This window comes from Ruditapes philippinarum, unplaced genomic scaffold (assembly GCF_026571515.1).
Source record: "Ruditapes philippinarum isolate M1 unplaced genomic scaffold, ASM2657151v2 ctg1950_1_1_1_1, whole genome shotgun sequence".
In the NCBI taxonomy this organism is placed as follows: domain Eukaryota; kingdom Metazoa; phylum Mollusca; class Bivalvia; order Venerida; family Veneridae; genus Ruditapes; species Ruditapes philippinarum.
In genome coordinates, this window is record NW_026862975.1 from 11,833 (window position 1) to 38,533 (window position 26,701).

The following is a 26,701-nucleotide window of genomic DNA, read 5'->3' on the forward strand; positions in this document are numbered from 1 at the left end:
TAATCTATTCGCCTTAAAGCAGAGTAGAACGTTTGTTTTTGCTTGATTCTTAAAACCATCCTTCGTCTACATGCATTTTGTAGTCTATGCATAAACAATACTTGTAAAATTATTCCTCGAAAATTATCTTTAATTGATCACTTCAGTTGATGATATTTTTAAAGACCCCCTTACTAGTTAATAGCTATACTATATTCAATTAATATAAATAAAAAAGCTATATAAAAATTGCTATCGAACCGAAATTCATTACAATTTTTTAGGTTGTTAAATTTTCAAATTTTAATGTTAAGAATCCAAACAGGTATGCATATTCGATTTGTTATGCATTCACATCTTAAATTTAACACCTGGATGTATATAAATTGTACTTGTTAATCATCAGCTGTGACTGTACATCAGCTGCTACTTCAACTACATTGTAATAAAAAAAATAAACCTGAAGTAAAAACTCTTACTCGATATATTTTATATTTATACCCGATAGAACCTCACAATGTTAACTATACATTTTAAACTCCGATAGAAACAATTCAGTTATCATGAAGCAGCTGTATTAAAGCTTTTTACTTAAAGTCCATATTGTATTGATTTGAACTTACTTTTCGTTTACTTGAAGCAAAAAGTGTAAATTGATTGTTGACACATTTCGTTGTTTTTGCCCAGACCAACATTGTTTTAAACTAACGAAGTTTAATACAAAATCTTTTGTTTTGGGCACCTACACAAACATATTTATAACAAAATAATGAACTAAAATGTGGAAACAAACGAAAAGGTTCATACAAAAGTAATTAATAAATATCGGTACATTAAATTGAGTGGTAAACAGTTCATATCTTATTATACTTTATCGTAGTCATAATAATTAAAAACTAAATATGATCGTATCCGTGAATGATACTTTGGAGCAATTTCTTTACCGCGGGGAAAACAGTAGAATATGTTATTTCAGAAAGGCATAGCATTGTTTCTTTACAATGATGAGTGGTATATGTCTGCATTCATACAATATGTAATAACCTGAAGAACATCTCAAAGTCTCAAAACACTAATATCGTATCATTTCTGTACACAACAATATCCCGCAAGCGGAACAATTTTATGCTGAATTAAACTTTAATATAAGTTCGGGAAAGAATCTCTGTTGACACTGGTAGTAGAAACAAGATGTGATATTGTTGTAGATAATCCAATTGTTTCCTTGCTGTCCTTTTGAATAAAAGCAAATGTTTAATATACTCGTTTACGTTTGCTACACAAATACATTTACATTTGCGTTGTACAAATATTGATTATTTTATTAAAATAAATAACCTTTATCACGTTAACGGGCTATCCTTCAAATATACATCCAACTGTCCTTTTGTGACAAGCAGTGTATGTGATAATTGTTCCAAGTCAAGTTACATGTTATATAAAATGTGATATTTTTGTTGGTATGATATCTTATATGAGATGTATAGAATGAATAAAAATTAATTCGTTATATTATGTAATTTTATTTTTCCTAATGTATAGATAAAAAATAAACATAAATATCGTAACTTTGAACAAAAGTGTTGACGTTAAATAACGGAATCCGGTTCTACTACAAGAAATAATAAAATAATAGGAAAACACATAAATTATTTAATTTGAAAGTTTTCGCAATAACTATTTGTAAGTATCGAAAAATGAAATAATTATGACAATGTTCCTATCGCTTGTAGCAAGATAAATACTACAATATTTCATTCCAATCACTTAAATGGTTAAAGCTGTAAGACGAAAGGCATTATTGTGTTTTATTGAAGTTATATTACAATTAATATCATAAATACAGGAAAAAAATATCCGTTCTGTAAACTATGCAGGTGCTTATCATTATCCTTTATTCCACAGAAATATTTACACATTTTATAACTTAACAAATGAAGCCTGCATGTTCCCATCTTTAAATCATCAGTTATGAAAAATTGTCAGGTGATGTGTGAACACGTGATTATTCTATCCAAATGAATCATTAATTATCAACAGATTGCAAATAATCACCCATTAAGGGTAGCGGAAATTCGGTATATAAATCGAAAACGCCCAGTATATACATCTTGAGTTTTTGCTAAATTTTATTACGCTTAATTTTACGCGAATTAACTAACACTTGAAATACATTAAAAACACGACATGTCTGTTTGCCTGTTATTTCCTTTAAACACCTTAACTTTATGCCATATAGAATGCCCTGTTTAAAAAGTCTCCGTGGTCTCTTCATATGAGCTTAACCGTTAGACTTTTATCTGACTAACAGCTTGATGTCGCATTGGTCTAGACAGGTAATGATATCTAGGGGCGATGTAATCCAGTATCGTATCAATTGATCATCTAGACAAAAATATTCGTATGTGTCAATTATTGCTAGGATGTGTCTAAATGCTTGGGAATGGATTGCTCTTGTTTTGGACTTTACATGTTTGAGGAAGTTTGGCAATGATGTGGCAATCATGATCCAGCGCTAGCATCGTGCTGCAAGAATTCAATACCGTCAAAGGGAGTTTCATGGTGATGGCGGGAACTTGAACGATACTTATGTTGGGGATAAACAGTATCTTGTTTATCGCACTTTCAGGGGATTAAAAGTAAACATTGATGTTCCTTAGGAAAAATGTTACTAACGTCGGTTGCCTCTTTACGACGTAGTTTATAAGATATTTCCAAGCATGTATATTTGCGATGGTGACGCCAATGTTCTTTGATAAGTCTACACAATTTGTTGGATCACACGGTAAATCGTCAATTCAAACACATAATTATAATTCTTGTATAGAAAGGCAAATTCATAACTCATAAAGCCGACGAAATGCAAAGTTAACGGAAATGTATAATTAGAAGAAAATACACTGTCTCTCCTTGAACTAATGTTTGTATGACTTTATCAGACGGAATATAGGGCAATGCAGCAACGGAATCCGGGTCCATTCGTCATATTAAACTTGTTAAAAACCGATCAAACCGACAAGAAAAGACTTTGTGATTCAATCCAGACATTAGAAACTACATGTTGTTAGTTTTGCTTGTCCTTTGTAACAGAACTGAATGCATTGTCACATTATTTACAAGTATACAAGAATATTTCAGAGCGAATGAACACAGTTATTAATGATGTATTTCACAATTGAGTGTTAAATAAAGAATAAAGACAAGTCAACACAATAATGTATCTCCTTTAATGACATCAACAGTGACAAATAACATTTTAACCGGTAATTGAATAAAAGAAACAATATTGACATAAGATGATCAACAAAAATGCATAATAATAAGTGTAAGTGTACCAAAGAGAACAGCATATAAGCAATGAATGAACACAGCAGATATTAAGAACACATTTAGAAAGTATTTCTCTACTGAAGGCGTTTTTTCAAATTAAATTATAAAGATATTATTCAACTACTATGAAAATGTAAAAACATAATATTGTAATAAGAAAGAAACATCTCTATACAGTCTAATAGACTTCAAGCTGTCACTCTGTCGCAACATACATTTATTTTTCCAATAGGACATAGAAGTGTCTATAAGTGTGTTGAAGTTAATATGTCTGCATCATTACATTATTGTTGTTGTTTTTTTTTTCATTTTTATTTTAGAGTGACTTTCATATATAATCTAGAATCGAATAATAGAAAATAAAATTACACAGACGCAACATAGCGTTACTATTTACATTTTGTAACAACCTACACATTACTTATAACAGCAAACTTACCTCTACTTTCATTTGTTTTAAATCTGGTATTTATATTTATCTGATACAAGGTCAAAGTGGATAATTGAGGACAGCTAATCTGAATGTGTGAATAGATGTTATCCTATGGGTTTTATCCCGTTAATCCGTAGGCACAAAAAAACTTTTACCGTTATAGATTCACGGTGCACTACCCGTTACAATAGATTAGTCAATCAGTTGCGCTTATTTTCGAAGCTGTAACTGAAAAAGTTTGTTTGTACCTAAAAATTAGTTGGAAAAAAAAACAAAATAGTTTTCATTTCGGAGTTAGTCTATTTGAATAGCACTCGAAACTACAAAAAGATCTGCACTTTATAGCGTGACTTATGATATGATGTAAGATGCATCGATGATAAAAGAAATATTTAAAAATGAACGCTATGGAAAGATAATACAAAGTGAACAATTCTAGATTACTTTGACGTAACAACTATCTTAATCATTCTAGGAAAAATATGTTTGTTTAATATAACAAAGCATTTACTTATCGCAAGAAACTGTAGCAGATAAATAAAAAGAGGTAGGAGTTAAAAGACTATTGCAGTAACTGGAATGTATGTTTAAGTCAGTTTTATTACTGCAAAATGTTTTCCACACTTTTATCTACTGCTACAATATGACAACTATACACTATGCTAGTTTAGGTTTTACACCCCCTCCACACATTGCAGTAACACGGCATGTATGTTACAACATTTTCGTTAATATAATTTTTGCGTTCATTTAATTCTTTGTGTTCATTTGTTGTTTCTTTTTAGATGTGAAAAAGCATAGACAAAAATGAATTAAACTTCGATAATTGTATATATTTAAAGATGTGGTGAACGAAAACAACGGAAAAATATTTTATACAATAAATATATACAATGAAGATTCTTGTACAAAGTAGTTATAGGAAATGAGATACTTACAAAACAACTAAATTGATTTGAATAAAAAGGATATATATATATTCATATATATACAATATTGCCTTTTGTCAAGTTTCGACAAAACCTGGCAATGTCATAGCAAAACACAATAAATAACCTTCATTTATGATATACAAGCTCTCACAAAAACTGGCAATTTTAAAGTCGAATTTCTGAATATACTTGCTTGAAACTGAAAGCAATAGTTTGACATGAAAAACAATATATACTATGTTGTTTTTTTTAATTGAATATACATATACATATTTGTGCAGAACCGTAACTCAAATGCTTATATAGATTTGGTGATATTGCCTTTTCACTAAAAGTATCCATTTTGTGAGTTGCATTTCCTTTATAAAAAGTGCTGCGAAGAATCGTTTAAAAGTATCAACCAAATAAAACCGTTTCTGTGACTACGGTGTGATTTTGACAAATTATCTGGCATAAATTAATGGTACTTTCAATCGTCACTGAAAAGGCAGACGTAAGATATATAGAGACTTAGATAATATAAGCATTGCGTCAAACATGAATGGTGAGCAAAATTGTACTTGAAAATTGCAGAGGCAAAGATGCACACACGTGTTTGAATTTATACATGTATTGTGCTTCCTTAGAGAGTTGCCCTGGATTTTTTTAACCGCAATAGCATTTGTTACTGAAGTTGACAAATGCGACTTGAAGTGTTATCAAACTGCAATTAATACAATTCCTGTATTGTTGTCAAAAACTTATGTAATACATTTTATTTTTTATTCAAGTGATTAAAAACATTCATATATAATTTATGTTAAATTGTTATTGTCTTGATAAACTGAGATTATTTTGCATCATTGTTTTGCAAGACTTAGAATTCCTCTATATTTCAGTACAAGGACAGGCTTTATGTTAACAACGATACAATGCCTAACTAATCCCACGCGTGTAAGGAAAACAAAACTAATTGGTTTACGATATTACCCAATATATCCAAATCCATCAAAAGCACCTGAGCTGTAATTTTATAACTCTTTTGTAACACCAATTCTGTCCCATTGATTTTGAGAATGTTAAAATTTGGCATTAAAAATGTGTCATTTGTGTAGTGTTCAAAGTGGAAATCAACCTTCTTTGACTCATTCTGAAATGTATTATGTGATTTGAATAGGAAAACTTAAAATGGTGTAAGAACAATAAATTGACTACGATCGCATTAAATTGAATATGTTTATATAATGACATATGTGACACATGCGACACATGACGACACAGCATGAGGTAGTATTTATCTAGCAATAAAGCGCATTATTATGTGTATGTTTATTAAGCGCAAAAACAAATAGCATTAAAGTTATACTTAAAATGTGAGTTTTGTTAACAGATGAAACGTGAATGAAATGAACTAATATTGTGATGGTAATAATTGTCGACAAAAACATATACAATAGATAAAAAGAAAAAATCAGTTTATTATGTAATGATAGAAATATAATTACAAGATCATTCTATATAAAATAGAACTATTTATGCAATAATTCTCTTCAATGTGATCATATGCAGCCGACATTTAGGTTACATTGTCGAAAAAATTTACAATGTAAGTTATATTCACACGATCATTAACATTTATTCATTTCCTTAAACAAACTTTCACAGAAATGTAATTTGCATGTAACAAATGACGTTGACATATAAACAGGCTGACTTTGTTTTACATTCAAAATTAAGCAAAATTGGATACTTATTTGATTTTCAATTTTCTTGCTGTGTATATTTATTTTTATATTGTTTCTGTTTGTAGTAAGCAGGACATTGCGTCACAGAAAATATTAGCATATACACATGTATAACGATATATAGATTATAAAACATATATGTATCTGTTTTATATCTTTTTTTCCAAATTGCAGACGATTTAACATAGTACACGGCGTTGCGGCATAAAGGCAACACAATATTTTTTAAATGTTTTTTGTTGTAAAATATTACTTTTTGTTTTAAATTTGTTTTTCTTATATTCCATGTAAGGAGACCACGAATTCAACTAAGATATAAAAACAATCAAAAATACTTAATTGTCAACTATTACTATCATTATCAAGCTTATGTCAAATTGAATCACTATTTAAGCTCTGCTCTGCAATTAATATTTACAATACATGTATTTTTTTTGTAAGCTATATAGTGTATAATGTTAGCATAAAATTTAGCACTTTATCTTTTATGACAACAAAACAATGGTCCCATACAAAAAATACCCAAACAGGTAATTCTATTATTATTAACAACAATTTAGTGGTAGAATTTAAAGAACTATGTTTCGTTACAGTAACACATTCCGAGAACTTATACGCATCGACTGTATATCTTCATTTGTGTTTGCATTTAAAAGGACCAACTTGAAAGAATGTGTTGTTTTTGCTTACTTTGAAACAAAAATGTACATTAATTCCATACTGTATTTATAATATTTCTTAATAAGCCGATGTGTAAAGGTTATGATCATTTGTAATCAAATCATCCATTAGAACCGTATGTTCATCCGAATCGGTACAATTATATTATATTTGTATCATGGATGCAATCTAGAGGTTATAGAGTCATCATTGTCTTTAATTCATGATGTACTTGAACAGGGACTTTAATCTAATCATCTTCTTGGAAATGTAATCCCTTAATAAATATATTTATCTTAACATTAGAATCTGAATCAGATGATATTTCTAATAATTGAAATTAATTTATATTTTAATATACAATTATTTTAGTCTGTCTCTGTTTAAATAAGATGTTCTATAATGGATATAATCTCCAAAAAATTAAATGTAAAACAAGCTATACGCTGTCAAATTATAAACTATGCTTGCACAAGAATTACTTGCAGAACAAAATCATAATCGTCTTTCTGTAAGGTTCCGTCATTATATTTCATATTGAATGCAATCTAGACTATGAAAATATTAATTGTACTGAATCTTAATCATTCTAGAACATGCATATTGTCTTTATTGTTTGTTTTAATAAATTATCTGTTAGCAATACAATTTAATACTCGTACAAGTAAGTATGCAAATGCACGTGTATATCAATATTAATGGGAGAGATACCTTTGGTGTGCCGCTATATTGATACATGATACATAACATGATTTTTCAAATAGTTTTCATGACGTTTTGATTATCAACGATATTTGAATAATTACGTTTTAGATTAACATAATTATGAGGGTTTATTTCAGGGTCTGCGCTTTAAAATATCAATTTGAACTATGTACGAAAACGTTGTAAACTGTTACCTTTTTATAAATATTCATAAAGACAATTTAATACATTTACCTTATATACACATCAAAATCATCTCAATGTGTCTCAATCTCCTGATTAGTATATTTAATTATTTTAAGGCCATTTGATCTAAGAAAGTTCTAATCAATAATCTCTGAACGTATAAGCATTTTTAGTTTGAGCTACGTCAATGTACTTTGAGCATTTTGCATTTCTGGGAGAAAATACGTATATAAGCTTCTTCAGCATCAAAACTTTTCAATTTAAATAATTTTCTTTCTGTTATAATGATGTGTGAATTTGTTCTTTGCCAAATCCGCATTGATGCGCTGCTCAACAGGAAAACAAAACAATGATTGTATGCCAATAATAAAGTTATAACATAATGATCGACCATCTATCAGTTATACTATTGTCAAAAGGTGAAGCTGTCAACCAACTCTTTCAACACCAAAATATTTATACAATGAAACATATTCACTATATCCTTGTATATTTGTTTGTCATGCTTATTTTGTACAGAAGAATACAATGTGCTCCTCCTAACACATATATCGTGACTGTTTAAACGCAATGAGTATTTTCTCCAAAACTTACATTAAACAATGTTAGTAAGGATCCTTGAATTTCAAAGACACACTTCTGTCGGACAGGATTTTATTGCTTTAAGCTCTGGATATGAACGTATATTCCCATAGCTATAAATCCTGTATTTCTTGTCTTTGATCTTGTGAATCCATGTAAGCAGGTGCAATCCGGCAACTGAATTACTCTTGTAACATATATAAGCCATATTTTCATTAACAACTAGTGCTCTCCAGCTTTTGAGCCGTGAAAGAAATCACGTGATTTTCACAAAGTATCAACTTGCGTCATGTGACCATAACATTAAGTACACGACAAATAAAGTTGAAGTGACAAGTAATAGCTTATGTGAGTACTCATTCTGTTTTCTCGAACATCCATTAGAGTTTCCTTTATATATTGTTGCTTGTGGCTTTTCGTCTTCTGGAACTGTAACAATAAAGAATTCAAATGAAATAGACACTTATTGTACGGACTGCATTTTAATAATAAAACATTTTCTTTTCTGTTTGGAAAACGTATAATATTAATGTTGTTCGTATATAGATGCAAAAGGCACTGTATATTTTGATATTCATTTTAAGCATGTGCATAATGTCAAAGATACTATAAATAATCATTATTTACATACCTCTCTTAATTTTAGGCTTCTCTGCTGAAAAAGAAAAGTAAAATTGAAATTAATCATGGTGCCGAAATAAGTGAAAAAAGAAGCATTCATAGATTTTCACGAACTTATTAAAAACATTTAAAATTGAACAATGTCGTAACTTCCGTTATCAATATGTTTAACGATGATAATGTAATTCTCAAATTGCTTATTATTAAATTGTAAAATCAATGTGCCCTTACTTAAGCATATTTTTATTATTGTTTTAACATGTAAACAAGTTAGTTCATATGCTTTACTGCATTCTGATACTAAGTAGCAGTTTCCATATTTACATTCATTCTATATTTCAAGACATTAGGGAAAGATTTTTCAGCCTTAAATAGCTTAAATGATCGACGCATAAAAGCAAGAAATCAGTCCAAAAGTGTACATTTGTAGATGAATTTATATCAATAGGGTCACAATCTTTTATTGTATCGATATTGGTGTAGAACTTGCAATAAATTTGTTTTTCAATTGACAATTAGAAAATATTACGCAAACATAAAGTTTGGTTGTCAAATGCTTTTCGGAAAAGGTTGTAAATGAGAAATAGCGATATGCCGTTTTCTAAGTAAAAGTAAATTTGAAATGATATTCATATGTAAATTTATATATATATTGATTTTAAATGTCTGTCAAGAAGACATATTTTTTTAATTCACGAGGACACTATATGTGTAACAACGTTATAGGAATGCAGAATATTAGCTGTTAAAATGTGTATAATATTACTGCACGAGGATATCGGTTTCAAATAAAATATGAAGTGAATTTTTACACAGCAATACAATCAAAATGTCCTTTTCTTGATTGCAGTCACTCAAATGAATTCTATTTTGATACTTAATTAATATTAATCGAAATGGGCATGACATTGTCTATAGAATATTTTAATTACAATGTACTTTTCATTTCTGAAAGGAATATTATGTAAGGTTTAGATACAGCTGTTTCCTTTCGACATTAGAAACACTAAGGAGAACACTTTAAATTATAATCATGTACATTAACTGTTAAACAGTCCATCACTATTTATTTCAAAATAAATCAGGGGTAGGGATTTCTTCAAAGTGTGTTTCAATAATATCTTTTTGTGTGCAGTATTATACTTACTGAATAAGTTTTGGCCACAACAATTGCCTAATTTTATAATCAACGGAATAGTTGGTATATCTATGAAACAAAAACGATACAACTTTCATGTCATGGATTAATCGGAATCTAAGGGATCACTACATGCATGGAATACATGGCAATCTACTATAAATAATACAAGTAAAACCACAGAAACGAAAACAATAAAGCAGACATTGACTTATAAATAGATTTTTTATGTAGTGTTGATTTTGATTTGAACATTTGATTACTGATTATCCTATCCTATCTTCTCGTGTCATATTCGTATTTGTTTCTGATTCCGTTTCCAAATCGATGAAAGTCAAATATATTCTAGTATTTAAATAGTAGATTTCATTTTCTCTTAACATACATACCGTTTAAAATATTAACATTAACACTTGTCACTTGTAAATCTGAAGTCCGACACGTGTAAGTTCCTTTATCACTCATCTTTGCATTTTTAATTTCTAATTCACTTGACATTTTTCTTGTGGCATATGAAAATTTCTTGGTAATTGTCACCATTTTTTTCTCATTTGACTGCAGTTGTATTCCATCTTTATACCAGTCTATTATGTCAGGCGGGGCTGACGTGCCCGTAGCATTACAAAGCAGTTTAATTGACTGTCCTTTGTCCACGTGAAATAAACCACTTATGTTGATCACTGAAATGTTCAAATATATGTTATCACTACACAAAAGAATCAAGTTATATCTGATTCCATGTCAATGGTAACGTTTCTAAACCTAAATAAATGACTTCATATAAAAATGAATAAGGTAATAAGTCGGAACATATCAAAATCAAGACTACAAAAATCAAAAGCAGTATTCCTTAGTATTGTATTTCGTTACAGCAGCAAAAATGTCAGTTGCAAACGTTGTGTATTCATTTTCTAAATTTATAGAAATTTCTTCACGAATGTTTGAGGTGTGTCGTGATAAAGTTTCTATTTTAATTTTGCAGTATTGCATTGGCGTTTTTGCCTTCCTTTTGATCTAATGTTTAAAAATATAGCACTTAGGACATTTACTTCACACTTAATGTCTTGATATTCAAGATAAGCATACAAATACGTTTATTATATAATAAACATGTTGACTCTTAAATACAGATTGAACGAAATGTATCGTGATTTTCTTTTTCTTTCAAATCTAAACATTTACTTCCTTAAAAATCTGTGTTCAAAAAAGCACCAAACATACCATTAAACAAGACTTTAAGAAAGAAATATTACACAGATCATGCAGAGTGACATATTAAAACATGCCAGCTTTGCATACGACGTTATCGAGTACACTTGACCAATTTATTTATTTTTTTTATCTATTTATCTTTGCAATTATGAACCCGTATTATACTTTTCTGAAGGAATAATGTTAGGTAACAATTAAGTTAAGGAATGGTCTTAATGTTCAAATTCAATTGTAAAGTAGCTTATTTTCTTGTACTATGCAACTCTTTCCCCTGAGATTAAAGACAGACATGCGTGTTAGCTATGAATAGATAAGAACTGGGAGCAAAAAACAACTGACAATTTTGAAGAAAAGGTCAGAACAGATAGACACATTATGTCAACATTTTCCTTACAATTAAAAATATACAACATATATAAATAAAACAAAATTGTTGAACTTTATCACATATTTTTTATAAAAGTGCTAAGTTGTTGAATATTATTATTTAAGCACATATTATTTTTGCAATAGACACGTGGTGCATATTTAAAAAAAATAAAACTGTAATGCATTTTAACGTGCAAAGGCGACGTAGTATGTGCATATAGATCATAATCAAAAGTAACAGGGTCATGCATATACGGAGCGTTTTATGATGAAAGTTTTTGCATTTTAAGAATTGCATCATATACAAGAATAAAGTGATCGGTAATAGAGTAATACGTGCTTCAGCAAAGAAGTAACAACAATAGTAATATGTTGCCATGGAACTTCACAATGTCCGGAAGTAAATGTGGAAACATCTATGTATTGAAGTATTTCAAAATAATCTGGTATCATAGTTTATATAATAATTATGGATTCCAATTAAATAACATTTGTAAAAGTTATTCAATTCGATCTTAGGAAGAAAAACAATATTGTAGCATGTTTAGGATTTAAATTGAGTTTTCTAGTCATATTAAGATGTATAGAGTGTTTGCATGCTCCATGCCCGTTGATGATTTTAATATAATACTTGATAGACGCTTCAAGTCCTTTTTGTCTCTTATTCATTATTCGCACTTGTAACTCTTTTTTATATTTTGATATTTTTATGTCGCTTTGTTCTAACAAACATGCAAGACAAAATGTGCAAACACAGGTGTTAGTGATGTTAGACATACAAAGTTCAGAAAGTGGTGTTCTAACACAATTTATGTTTTTGTGAAGAAGAAAACAAAACAAACAGGTAATAAAGAGTAAAAAAGGAACAATTATCAAAGCATTCTTTATAAATAAAATCAAGATTCTTACCAGGTTTTCTAAACGTGTCATCGTCTGCAATAAAAATAATATTTTCTTTTAATTCCACAGCACAAAAACTCCAAGCAATGACTTACGCAAACGAAATAAAATTATATCATGAAAATGACTATGAAACTTTTCAGCAAGTGACATTTTGAATATATTTCTTCATGCCAAAAATAACATCAAATGAAATTAAAGATAAAAAACAAATCATGGCTTGTAATATATCGGGTTGTACAAAGTATTTTTTTAAGAACGAAGTATAGCTTGAGAATCATTGGTATTTTTTTGTATTTGCTGGGTTTTGTTTTTTTCCATAAATATTTTTTTTTTCAAACAAATTTTATACTCTTTACTCTGACAGGTTCTAAAAAGTTGATTTTTATACACCAGTTCAAAGCCATTGACTGGCCGGTGACACATCATTTACCGACACCGACACCCATTTAAATTATTGCTATATCGATTTGAGAACATCCATTTAAGAGGAGTTAAACATGTTTCAAATATTGTGTCATTTCATTTAACCACTTAAGGCATTGTCCATTTACACCAATATGAACATCAAACAGTTTAAAACAAATAGAAAGACATAAAGCAAATATTTTACTTTTCAGAGTAATGCCTTTATAAAAGGAAGTGTCTAGTATTTGTATTGTTTAATCATAGCTTTCTATGGTTGAAATAATGAAATCCATTATAATAGTTTAAGTCTGTTTCTATGAGCCGACATTGGTCGTATATTTACAAACAGTCGGAACCATCATTGACGTCTATTTATTTGTATTAACTCATTGTAAAAATGATGCTACATGCTACGCTACATATTTATTCATCGAATCGTCGGGACAGTTCTCAAATGTAATGTAAATATAAAATGAATTTCAGTGCAACTATTGTCTCACCTAGAACATTTAAATACACTCTTCTTTTCATCTTGTCGCTGGTGCTGATTTGACATTCGTAAGTATCAGCATGTTTCGGTTGCACATTTTTAATGAGTAAATTCCAATACGGCGATTTATCCGGATGATGGATCTTGTAATCTGTGTTTGATGAAAAAATCATTTCGCCTATTGCAAGAGGCTGTAAAGACGAATCTCGACGCCATGACACCTGTAATGTTTAATGATACATGTGAATCTACAACACATTATTTTTGAAATGTATTTTGGTTGTTACTTTTGTTGCTATTTACACAAATTACTCTACGTACATGTCCTACGCATTGGGTAGTTCAAAGTTTGAAAAAAGGCATTAATAGTACTTTCGTCCATGTATTAGATCATGTACCTACAATGATTTTTATTACAAATGAAAGAACTCAGATACTATCATGTTATGTAGTCGAATACCTGTATAATAATGCTATTTCTTTCTACAAAATTAAACTACCGAAGATTCAGATGTTGTGTTATTTTGGTTTTTATTTTACAATGGCTTGCGTGTAAACTACACTTTAAAAAGCAAAAAACATGTAGTTCCAACTGCAGTCTATGTGGTTACTAGTTTGAAACGAACGAAGATAAAGTTAGCATGTAATATGTTTATCAAAAAAATTAAAAACGTCAGATCGTATAGCCATTAGACATTTAGAGTGGCACAATTTATCTGAGTTGCGACTTTTTACTTTGTCGTTTTTTAGAAATTAATAATCCCACTTCAGTAATTGTATATAAGATTTCATTGGCTTTAATTATGAGTCAGGAAGTTTGTTTGTCTAGTTTTGTTCAACACAATTTGCTCTGTGGTCTTTCCATCTTACCAGTTTTCCTGGAAAGCCAACCAGTACTTATTTACCAGTACATGATTTCTAAATCAGCGACCAGAGACAAATGATATGATGACCCAGAGATAAACTGCAAAATTATACCTCGACCGAGGATCAAACCTGCGACCCAAGGTTACAACCCATATGAAGCAAAGCAGACGAACAAGTCCGAATGTATAATAAGTAGTCCCAAATTAAGTCCATTAAACCTTTCCAACCATGTGGAAATTGACAAATACATATTGTCTTGTTACTAAGTGTACATTAATTCGGTATTTAACATCGCTATATGTGCCAACTGTACGAATCTTGCTTATTAGTTCTTGCAGATAATGATAGACGACATGCTTTATTTAAGGTTTGAGCGATAAGTATATATACGCTTATAAACAAGATAATAAAAAACAATACTGAATGCATTTACGTGTTACGGAATTGTTTATCATAATACGGCAAATGATTCGAGTAATTGCATTGCAGATATCAACAAATATAAGACTTGAAAGGGTTATTATTATGTATGATTTAATATTTAAGACGTGTCGTTAAAATGTCACAATTTAATATAAAGTATTTCCCTATTAAATCATAGGTTTAAAAAGTCAACACAAGACAATATAAATGCACATGAAAATATGAAAACTGTAAAGAAAAGATTGCTGTCCGCAAATGCTGATCAAAAGTATAAGTAAAGGAGATAATACAAAAAATAAACAGTGGTAAGGGGTTTCTTGCAGGGAAGCAAAACACTTTAAATGAAACCATTCGTCACAAACTGAGACCAGAATAAAGGGACTTAACTGAATAAATGTAAAAATTTAGAAAACAAAACAAAACTCATACTAAATGCACAAAAAGTGTCCGCGTGATATAGTACCATAACAAAGATATGAAGTTGCAATATGCATTTTAGATGTGTTTATTTTAAAGTAAAACAGTACGTGTAATACAATATAGAAATCTGAAACAATACCATAACAATGTGATGAACTTACGACGTATGGACGACCGTCCGACTGTGAGATTAGATAAGATAATTACAAAAATAAAGAAAAAAAACCTTCAAAGTAAATAACATATTAAAGAAAACATTTTTGGACATTCAATGGTTTATCTAAAACTTTAATCGCGTTTGACACGTAAACACCTGTATCTATACATCTTCTCCCACATTTAAAATACAGATCAAAAAGTAAGTTTATTTGTTGTTTATTTTTCAGGAAAATGATCAATCAAATACTGACGACACAAGCGATATGTAGGCGGCACTTTAGATTAATGATTGAAAATCGCAGTTAATGGACATGCGGCTTCATATTTGCAAAGTAGTGTAAAAGTAATGTAAAGTAATGCTCGAATTGAAGGGAAATAAAGGAAAGACAAAACATTTTTTTCATATCAATGTCAAATAGTTATATGTCACAATTTGATATTTTAATGTTATTTAACATGTTATTTTGTTAACCGCATTTGAAAATATATTGAAGCAGTATACAATCTCATTTCTATACATTGATGTGTTGTATTTGATATACTTAGTTAAACTTTTTTAATAATATTTCAATTAAACCCTGTGTATCATTAACATAAGTTAATCATGGAAAGATATGTAAACCGCGATCATAATGTCGTACACAAGCTGGTGTCCTACTTTAAATGTAAAACTTTTTTACAATCAAGTTTTCATAGACATGCACCACTTAAATGTAATCGTCTCCATGTTTTTCAAAACATTCATATGACAATGTGAAGTGAGACATTCTGGCGGTTTACTAGACAAATGGTTTAAAACATTCATTTTCATCATCGGCAAAATATACAGACATGTATTTTATTGTGATAATCTGTCCTGGTTTAAAACTCTATTGTAACAAAACGCATCGAGTATGATATACAACGTCATATACAAAACATTCACTGTAATCAGTATAACATTTCTCAGGCTATGCAAATTAATGTGAACATCTGTTGACATACATTCCAATATGGATAAGTCTGGTTTTATTCAAGGTGAAAAAGTACACACATCTATTATTTAAATACAACATAATATATCGTGAAAAATCTTATTTTAAATCATGTCAGTGAGAAAGTATTTAAAGTATAGACATTTTTCAAAAATATTTGATTGTATTCAATGTTAATATCAATTACGCTAAAATCAAGACAAATAGCTTGCACTTTGCTTTCAAAGAAACAACAAACAAACAAAAAACAGCAAGTAGACATTCAACAATTCTTGCATAAAAGTGTGATCGTGAGTAAACACGTTTCGTTTATATGCATGATTCAGGACACAACGTTAATTGACTTAATTCAATGATGACCCTGGTAGTTTCATAATCAAAACATAACTATCAAGCACGTGGAAGACATGACACACACAAATGTTGTTTGTTTATTTTTGTTTTTTTTATACGAAATATAATTTACGAAACGCAAAAGTACTGGTTTAGATGTATTCTGTTACGCAAGAATAGCGCTAATGCACCTTTTACGAAATTAACATCGGCAGAAGTCCTTGGAGTTATGCACCCTCGTGTTTCTGCAGATGTTAATGCACGAACAAGCTCCATTAACTTACTTTTATTGAATAAAATTAAATCAGATCCTTTTTTATTGCCTACATTAATATAAAACAACTATTTATTCATACTTCATAATTAAACATTTTATTCATTTATGCAAAAATAAAAAAAACATCCTTTTACAAAAAGAAATAGAACCTATACTTACGTCTGTATTGAAAGAAAGTTTGCTTTGTAAACAGTATTAATACTGTCATATTAGCATACGAATGTTGGGAAAACATGATCCCACGGAAGCATAAAAATCAGCAAAATTACATGAAAATTGCAGACTCGGTTTGGTTGATTCTGTAAATAAAGGATTATGAAAAGGAGAAGCGAAAGATTTTTTTCTTTATATTACTGACCGTTTTCGTTCCAAGATCCATCACCCCGCACCTTAATGTTGCCGTATCACCCTTGTGAAATGTAAAGTTGGTTTCCCCAGATAAGAACGTTGGTCGAGGACTAGGGTAGTAGTCGTAATTATGATCCCGGGGGGAACAAAACACTGAAAATAAAAAAAAGAAAGTACAACATTTAATAATTTCAAAATATTCTATACTCTCATATATGACATTATAATACTAGATAAGATTTTATTTTAAAGGTCACGAGTCTTGCAGGCTCTGGTTCATATTTGACAGTTATCATCTGCATCAATTTATATACGAGTCACGTAACTCTAAATATATGTTTAACATATGTGTAGGTTCTTTAACATTTAATTGTACAATATGAGAATATATGTTGATATAAAGAATTAATTCATTTTTGTTATTTTTCCTCAATTTAACAAATGCAATAATTTTATATCGGAAAATTGTTTTTCCCCATATTATTCTTTATTCAAACAACGACCTGTTAATTGTTGCTACGAAACTACCTTTGAAAAAGATATACTAACGAATATTTAAAAAAAATCTACAAATGATAAAAGGCATGTATCAAGCGATGATAAATCGACTTTTATGCAATTGTTTAACTCGATTTAGAAATATGCATCTTTCTTAAAACACAGGCCTGAAATCGGACTGAAATTATACTTAATGACTACTATACAATTCTGGTAACATCGAATTGATAGGCAATTCCTACCAATATTTAATTTTGAAGACAGAAAACAAAACAACAACAAAACAAAAATATGTCCGTGTATAAAATAGTTTCCCTATAAATGTCGACGATTTTTTTGTACAAAAGCTCTCGAGAATGCTATGCGGGTATGACTCTTCTGTGCCCAGGAATGTAAGCAAGGCGCTAGGGAAATATCCCCCTTTGCTCACTTAAAACATACAAGTTTATAATGATGTTTTATTTAACCCACTTATATGACAGCAATAATACATAAAGTCTTGTATAATGTGAAAAGTTATAACATCTAAAAAAAGACACAACGACAATTCTCTTGTTTTCTACTGAAATTTCATTTCTAAAATTAAAACTATCAATTGTATCAAATACAATTTCTTATTGATTAAACACAATAAAAACCTGCCAGGATATCAGTTATAAAATTTTATAATCTACTTCAATTTGGTAGCAGCAATAAATATTTTACAAGCTGGTTTCACTTATCACATAGTATTTACTACACCACAAAACGAATAATCTAAACTGTTTTAAATGTTTTCTTTCTAATACAAATGGTTGCACATTTTTTACTTTTCTCTGTTATTTATTTATTATTCATGAGAGATGATTTCAAAGATCTGGTTCTCAGAAGTTTCATTTTAAAAGCTTTTACGGATCACAGAGATATTTAAGATATGCTTTTGCATATTTAACGAGCGTTTCACTGCGTCGTTTGACTTATGGCTATCAAGTTTACCTTTTAAGTGCAGTTCTTAGTCCAGGTACACAGAAAATTTAAAATATTACATAAATGAATGATGACGATAAAAACTACAGAAGTGTGTTTTTCAAGTTACAAATAAACACATTTATACATGTACCATATTAACTGTTGCTTAAAATATGGTGCATTTAACACTCTTGAACAAAGGATAACAAAAAAAAAAGATTTGTGAATAAGAATAAAATTTTAAACACATACAACTTTATTACTTTGTATACTGTACCATGATGGTACATACAAATTATTTATTTTAAAGCAAATACTAAAAGTTAAGACACATTTTGAACACAGTACTTCATGGTGTTACATGTTTGAGGCTTAAATATTACAAAGTACCGGTATAATCGATTGTCAATCTTTAGTACTTGTCTGTAAGCAACATTTGAGCATTGTTTCCTATCATTTGCATACCATATGTATCAGCAATCGTTTCCTAGCTAATTTTAAGGAGTTGCTTAACGATGCATCGCTTTGATGTTTAACGTATTATGTTTATTGCTATTACGATTTCCACACTGGCCAATTATGCGTATAAAGATTGGTCAATACAAATTTCACCAGCATATGTATTTAATTTAAAATTAAAGTTTACAAATAGCAATTGAAATATTCTATGGATCGCACCCGAAAACCGAACACCACCACAAACAAAAACAAACTAAATTAAATATTTAAACATAGATATCATCATTTATTTATGCTGTAAGATACTGGTGTAAAAACACACACGAAGATAAAAGTTGTTATCAAAAAGCTAATTATACCAGTATAAATGACACTCCCAGTGTATTATGGGAGGTAATTACCAATCACCTGGTGGGAAAGCTTTTATATCTTCATAGATGTTAGTATAATAAACAACCTGCTATGTTGATATAGACTCTTCAGTGCTTAATCTTTGTTTGTAGGATATCTTACACGGACACGAGTATAACATGTTTTGGCTTTATGTTAGCTTTCATTTTGTCATATAAGACGGCATAAAAATTCTTCCGCCTTTTTCAATTAATTTCCCCATGTAGCAGAGATAAAGTATAAGACAGATTCTGGGCGAGAGATAATCTGTTACATCTGATAGTGATACTGAAGCCAAAATAACAAAAGCAACGTCTATGTTATATATATTCATATAAAAATAGCAAGAACATATTTTGTCTAAACAATGGTATAAAGAGTTTTATTGTAATATAAATACATATAACTATGTCTTATTTACACCCCTGTAACCTTATATTAACATATCCAACTGGAAATATATAATTTAAATTGTACTTATCTATTAAACTGTAATAAAACTATTCAAGCAGAGTAATTTCTTTCCACATTTTGGTCAGAAAACACAATGATTGAACAAAGTGATATATGTATTACAGGTACAATATCCATTAATAAAAATCTATTAATAAATAGTATTATTGTCCCCACTAACACATGAGCTTGTGTTTTGGTCGTACAAATTAGCATATCACGAGGCATGTTAACACCAAAAGTAACATCTGAAACCATTCCGTATTTGATCCGTTAACATTTTATTACATTCGCATTCATTTGCTGATCAATTATATATGCCAGAAAGATCCTGTTAAATATAATAAATTGATGGGTTTTACGTGGACGATATATGTTCTAATAACAGCTTGATACCGATAACAAGCTTTTACAAACATCGTTCTGAATCTTTTACAAACGTTAACATTGCTCCGTCGTTTGTGGCTTATAATGAATTGTTTCAGCCGAAAGTTACTAGATCTACATATTTTGATTTCGTTAAATATTTGTGTTCATGTACAGATCTTTTTCTTGTATTTGTTTCAAAAATGTTTATACATATTTCCCATACTAACTTGATATTGTGTAGACAATGTTCCGTTCTTTTTTTTTTATTTTTATTTTTTCAAATTGTGAGACATATTTCCCATACAAACTTGAAAGTTAACGCTGGTTTTTTATGTAATAAATGCTCTTTTTTGTATTTTATTCAACAATTTTGAGACATATCTAAAATATAAACTTCATCAAGATAAGACACTACAGAACGCTAATTTCATCTTAAGCTTTTGATAAAGATCTTTTCTTTAGGAGCCTTTCGATCATAAAAGTCCCCATCTAAAACGATTTTGATATTTTGAGAACAGACCTTCTAAAGAATTTATCAAAAAGATGTATGCTGCTATAAATGTATTACAACAGTAAATTTCTTTAGAACTTCTTAATTAACTGGTAAGTTATTAAACATCTTTTTACTATACTTTGTATATTTTTCAATGAATCTTTAATTAATTGTGACATAAAAAAACAAAAAAACATTGAACAATTGCAAGTTTCGTTTTAAATCAGTAACTCTATTGTTAAACCATTTTCTAGTTTGTGAAAATAGTACTCAGAAACTAGTATGCCTTTTTAATGCAAGGGAATTGTTAATGTTACTGAGTTACAGCACGTTTGTATAAGAAGAACTATAATTGGCCTTAAAACATAAATGTTTTGTAGAATTATCAAAGATTGATATCTTATAATCACAAGATCAGGCTGTAAACTTGTAAGAAATAACTCTGAGATGATAATTATGCGATTTATCAGCACATTTTATCAGTTAGAATGAAACAGAAGATAGTAGTGAATGTGTAAACAATGTAAAAAGTAAAAACATTTTTCATCCACCAATATATCGGCTATGTAAGTAGTGTATTTTCGATGAAAAGGAGAGCAACCAAGCAAATAATAAAACGAAAACAATGCTTAACCTTATTACAAACGTGTAACATATGTACAGCCAATAAAATTATGTAGAGTTTTTATTTTTATTTTCTTTATGTATTCATGTATAACCAACCATACGTATTAATGTTGCCATAATATATTCATTTGATAAATAAGTTGGTGTGTTGAGATTTTAACTATATCATTTGGTTAGTAAAATAATACTTATTAAAGGTAGGAGAGGCTTACTGGTCTGCCATCAGACGACCCGAAGGTTCGAACCATAATTGTGATTTATATTACTTGATAACATGGGTACATACAAACGATAGACAATATTTATTTAATATCTGATTACTTATAGCACCCTTTGCTTAATATAAACAGTAGAATGATAATTAAAATTAAAGTATAATATCAAATTAATAACATCAGTAACATAAGTATTTGTATTATGTTAGTTGGAAAAGGTTCACTTGCTTTTATAGTGTTATATGTAGTCTATTTGTATATATCTACACATTATGTTTCACTAATGCATTGGTCGACATTTATAATAATGCACGTTTGTAACGTCACTTTTCATTGGATAATCGTGACGTTTATAAAGTTTTATATACACGGCTGCTGTCGACTCATGAAGAAATCTTACTAATGTCTTTTTTCTTTAAAAAAAATGATACTTGCTGTATTATAAATTCGTTTTAAAGATTGTTGACAAGCTATATGGCCGTATATAAACGGCTGTTTGCAATATAACCCTCGCCTGGCGGCTCGAGTTATATTTACAAATAGCCGTTTATATAGGGTCATGTAACCTGTCAACAATCTTTATAACTTATAATATACGTGTATTTTGTAGTTGTTAATCTACTAGTGCAACTGTATATCTATCAGATGTCGTAGCAGAGTAACTTGAACTAGAACAAAACGATGATTCCTCTCTCGCTCCATTTGTATTTTATATTCAATAATCAAGACAAAGGGTATGAATTTTTCATGATTTTGTGATCCCGATTTAACCATAATGGAATGAAGCACAGTTATCGGTTAAGCCTCTAATTGAAAGAGATTATACGCCTCGGTCTTCGGCGGCTTCAATCAAACCTCTTAAGCGTTATTCATATGTAGGCTTTTTCACAATTAATTCAGTTGCATGCGCAAAGTTCAAATCTTGACGGATTGCAAACACCTACAAATTTCTACTTCAATACATTCTACGTTCAAGAGATGTTATGATATAAAAATATCAAATAAACTTCTGGCAAAGAAAACTGCTGTTAAATGTTATTTACTAGATACAATTTTCTTTGTGATACTGTTTGAACTGAAGTGGAGTCGAAATAATAATTTATTTATTTCTCTGTAATCACATCATGAATTATTCTATATATTACGTATAAGTCATTCTATGCATAATAATTTTATTTGGACAGTAAGTAAATGCCATTGTTTATTTCACTTTAATTAATACCATTCCACAAAAAAAGCTCAACTGTTACAAAGGCAAGTATAACTACAGGCTCAAACAAACCAACCTGAAACATTTTTAATTTTGACGTGTTGGGCTTTCTTTAGAGATTCTGTTTTTCTCTATTTCATTTTGTTAGGCGACAATACTCGTTGGAAAAATTTAATAACTTATGTTACCATGTATAGTTCTGAATCAAACAATTAAACGCAAGCACATATATTTGAACATTTTACATGTAATTTATTGTTTTCCACTTATAAAAATTATGGGTAAAAAAGTCATGTAAAGAATCCTGCCTAACAGGAAATTGGCGACACGGAAAATAACGTTAAATCAAATTCTGTTCTGGTGCCTGTTCATTGAATACTCGTAAAGATAAAACGATACCGATTTACTTTATTGTAATAAGAGTTTTACAGATGAGCGTTGATTTTCTTTCTTATCATCATCCATGAATCGACTAAAAAGCACATTAAAAGCAGTAGAATTATTTTATGGTATTACCGTGATACTATTCGAAACGTATTTTTTAATGAATGAAAAGTTGATATAATATAAATATTTATTCAAATATAAATTAATTATCTTAATATAAATTTAAGTTATGCTCATTTATCAAAGAGTTTCTGTGTTAAAACGTGAGCATTTATATAAACATATTTTCAAATTTGTTCGAGATTTTTTTAATAACTGTGAATTTTAGTTTAAAAGGGTTGGCGTCATTCCTTATTATCCCTCAATTACAAAAAAAGGTTTCCCTCGCAAAAGTGGGCGTGTGTTTACATAGGTTCATTTTTGATAAATATAAAAAGGAGAACAGGTTTTATATCTAAGAACAATGAGATACAAAAAAAAATTCTTTAGAATCTAGGTGAAAAGACGCAACGTTTCCCTTTCTTTTATCGCTACCATAGTGACGAAATTTGCAGAGAGATATGAAATGGTATATAACTCCTGTGTTAGAAAAAAAAAGATAAATAAAATACACCGGAATAAAGTCAAATTTTAATGCTGTTAGTTAACATATGCTCGCACATACTAGCATGTGCTAGCACATACTAAATTGTTTTTCACTTATTTGATGAAGAAACAAGATAATTGATAAAGCTTTCCAACTTACTGCATTGATTGTAACATGCTATTGATAGAGTGGAACCTAAAGTTATATTCACCGCTTGAAGATCGCAACATTACTTAGTGACGTAGACACTGTTAATCGTTTTTACAGAGACACAATTCTGTCTGTGTTTTGAAAACGAGTCAAAGCCGATAAATAATTAAGAAAAGAAACGCTATAAGAGGAAACTAAGCTTGTGGGTTAAAGTAATTTCTTTTTCTTTTCGTTGTCCTTGTTCAAGTATGTTATTCATATAAACATGATGTTTGTCTTTTTGCCAAAATTAAAATCAGTTCATGGGAACACACACATATACATACACATCCGCCTCAATATCAATCAAGACTTTATATACAAGTACAATGTATTTTAATCATCTTGGAAGAATAGTTCTAAGTCTTGTAAAGATATATTCAAAATTAAAAACAATCTTGCCTTTGTGTATTCACAATGATAGAAAATTTTGGAATTGATTTTCTAACGCAAGACTCATATTCATTTATGTTTGGCTTTATTTTCTACTTTTTTGCGACCAGAACGAAAAATAACGGTACACCGACAAACAGTTAGTTACATATCTGGTTCTGCAATAAATAGTGTTCTGCAGTTTACGGAAATCTTTAACTTTTTTCTGTGCGTGCAATTGAAATTGCATAATACATAATTATTTTATTCAACACATTTGTAATGGGAAAACGAGGCCCATCACTTGCGTCATACGCAATCAGGGTAACATTTTTATGACGCTTGTCTCTCTATTGCCGCTATCATATGTTATGTATTAAAGAAAAATGCAACTGTTTCTGTTACTTTTTTGTCCTGATTTAGAAGAGAGTATTTTTTCTGAAAGCAATCTGTACGAGACCGCGTGAAACTTCGGCAACATTACAAGAGTCTTTCTGTAAATAATTAATATCAGTAATACAATTTTACAGGAAGGAACAGAATAAGGGTGATCTTTCATGAAAATGTCTTGTTTAAATATTTCTTTTAAAGAAAATTTAATTGAAAGAAGAGAAACCACTTGCCAAGCTTTAAGGAAGGCCTAAGAATTTCTAAACACAACATATATGATATTTGAACATTTACTGTTTACATTATTTACATTTCAAAAACATGTAACTTCTTTTTTAGCAAGACGAACTGTAAATGATTGTTGATATACTCGAACTACGCCTTTTTGCCTTTTCTCAGTCACACTTTTACACTTTCGATCTTTCTTACGAATTAATAAAGTGAGGTATGCAAACCTTCATCACTACTTTAGCAATGATATGTGCTAAAGTGTGATCTAAATGTACTGTAGGACATATATTATTATGTTGACTGCGATAACGTTGTTTTAAGACTTGCTTACTCGTTTTACATAGCAATATCTATTTGATTATAAAACATCTACGGTGTTTTATCCTCAGTGAGTATTATGAACTATATTTCATTAATCAAAACAAGATTTTCATTAAACTGTTTCATATTTGAAAAGGACTTTAACAATCAAATGTACATGGTCTATATCATGATATAGCAAGTATTCGCAAATATTAGCGACGAATAATATAGTTACTCTTATCAACCTCTAAGATTGCAATTGATTTGTCTATAGCGTTAAATTCAAAGGTATAAAATTTCTTTTAACATAATGCTAGTTAGATGAACTAGTTATATATGCATGGTAATTAAATACGGTCCAATCTAATAACTGATATTATATACATAAAATAAGTGTAACCAGTGTTTTATATTTTATGAGATTATCAATAAGTAGTCATTAACGTGATCATTAAATATGAATGTTGTAATATAATTGAGTTACTGACAGACTGGGTTAATATAAATTAATTTAGTTTCTACGTCACTGAAGTCTTGATGTACTGAATGAACTTCAATGTAGCTTATTCGATTTAAACTGACTGAAGAAGATACAAAACTTTATATATCCTACCATTCCGTGTGTGTCTGATGATGAAGTCTGATGAAAATATGGCTGTGAAAGCAATGTCAGTTTGCATATACTTTATAAATAGTGAATGCCAGACAATAAGTCGTAAAGAATGTATATAGTAAAATCCCAACCTACTTTACTTTATCGTTCAAATTAGATTCAATAAAAAGATAATAGAGAACCATTTTTATGACTTTTTTAACAAGATAATTATTGTCACGATGAAGAAATAATGCATTATATTTTTGGTAGGTAAGAAACAATATTGGTATTTTTAAGTAAACAATTCATTATTCATATCTAAGATTATTGGTATGTTGAGGAGGATGAAATACTGTTTCCTCAAGTTGTACATAAATCAATGTTTTATGCTCTCTAGATCTCTAGAGATTTATTGCTAAACGTTGCCCTCCAAAACGGAAATATGCATAGCAATTTTAACTACTTATAAAATATGGTCTATGTTAAATTGCATCTGTCATCGTGAAGCTATCTCTA

At 29.5% G+C, this 26,701-nt stretch overlaps 1 protein-coding gene across 3 annotated transcripts in view; it reads right to left on the minus strand.

Moving 5' to 3' along the window:
• Positions 1-3,183: 3,183 nt before the first annotated feature.
• The window catches only part of LOC132720819 (zwei Ig domain protein zig-8-like), a 112,930-nt gene continuing 89,412 nt past the window's right edge, over positions 3,184-26,701 (minus strand). Inside the window, exons 4-10 of one of the 3 annotated variants that reach the window (XM_060705042.1) lie at positions 17,481-17,623; positions 15,541-15,561; positions 13,680-13,890; positions 12,781-12,804; positions 10,680-10,970; positions 9,163-9,186; positions 3,184-8,960 (exon numbers count right to left, since the gene is read on the minus strand). In XM_060705042.1, the coding sequence (XP_060561025.1) occupies positions 8,809-8,960; positions 9,163-9,186; positions 10,680-10,970; positions 12,781-12,804; positions 13,680-13,890; positions 15,541-15,561; positions 17,481-17,623 (866 nt within the window). In that variant the 3' untranslated portion in view covers positions 3,184-8,808. The remainder of the gene's footprint in view (positions 8,961-9,162; positions 9,187-10,679; positions 10,971-12,780; positions 12,805-13,679; positions 13,891-15,540; positions 15,562-17,480; positions 17,624-26,701) is intronic. The other 2 variants (XM_060705044.1, XM_060705043.1) reach the window with 2 other exon arrangements.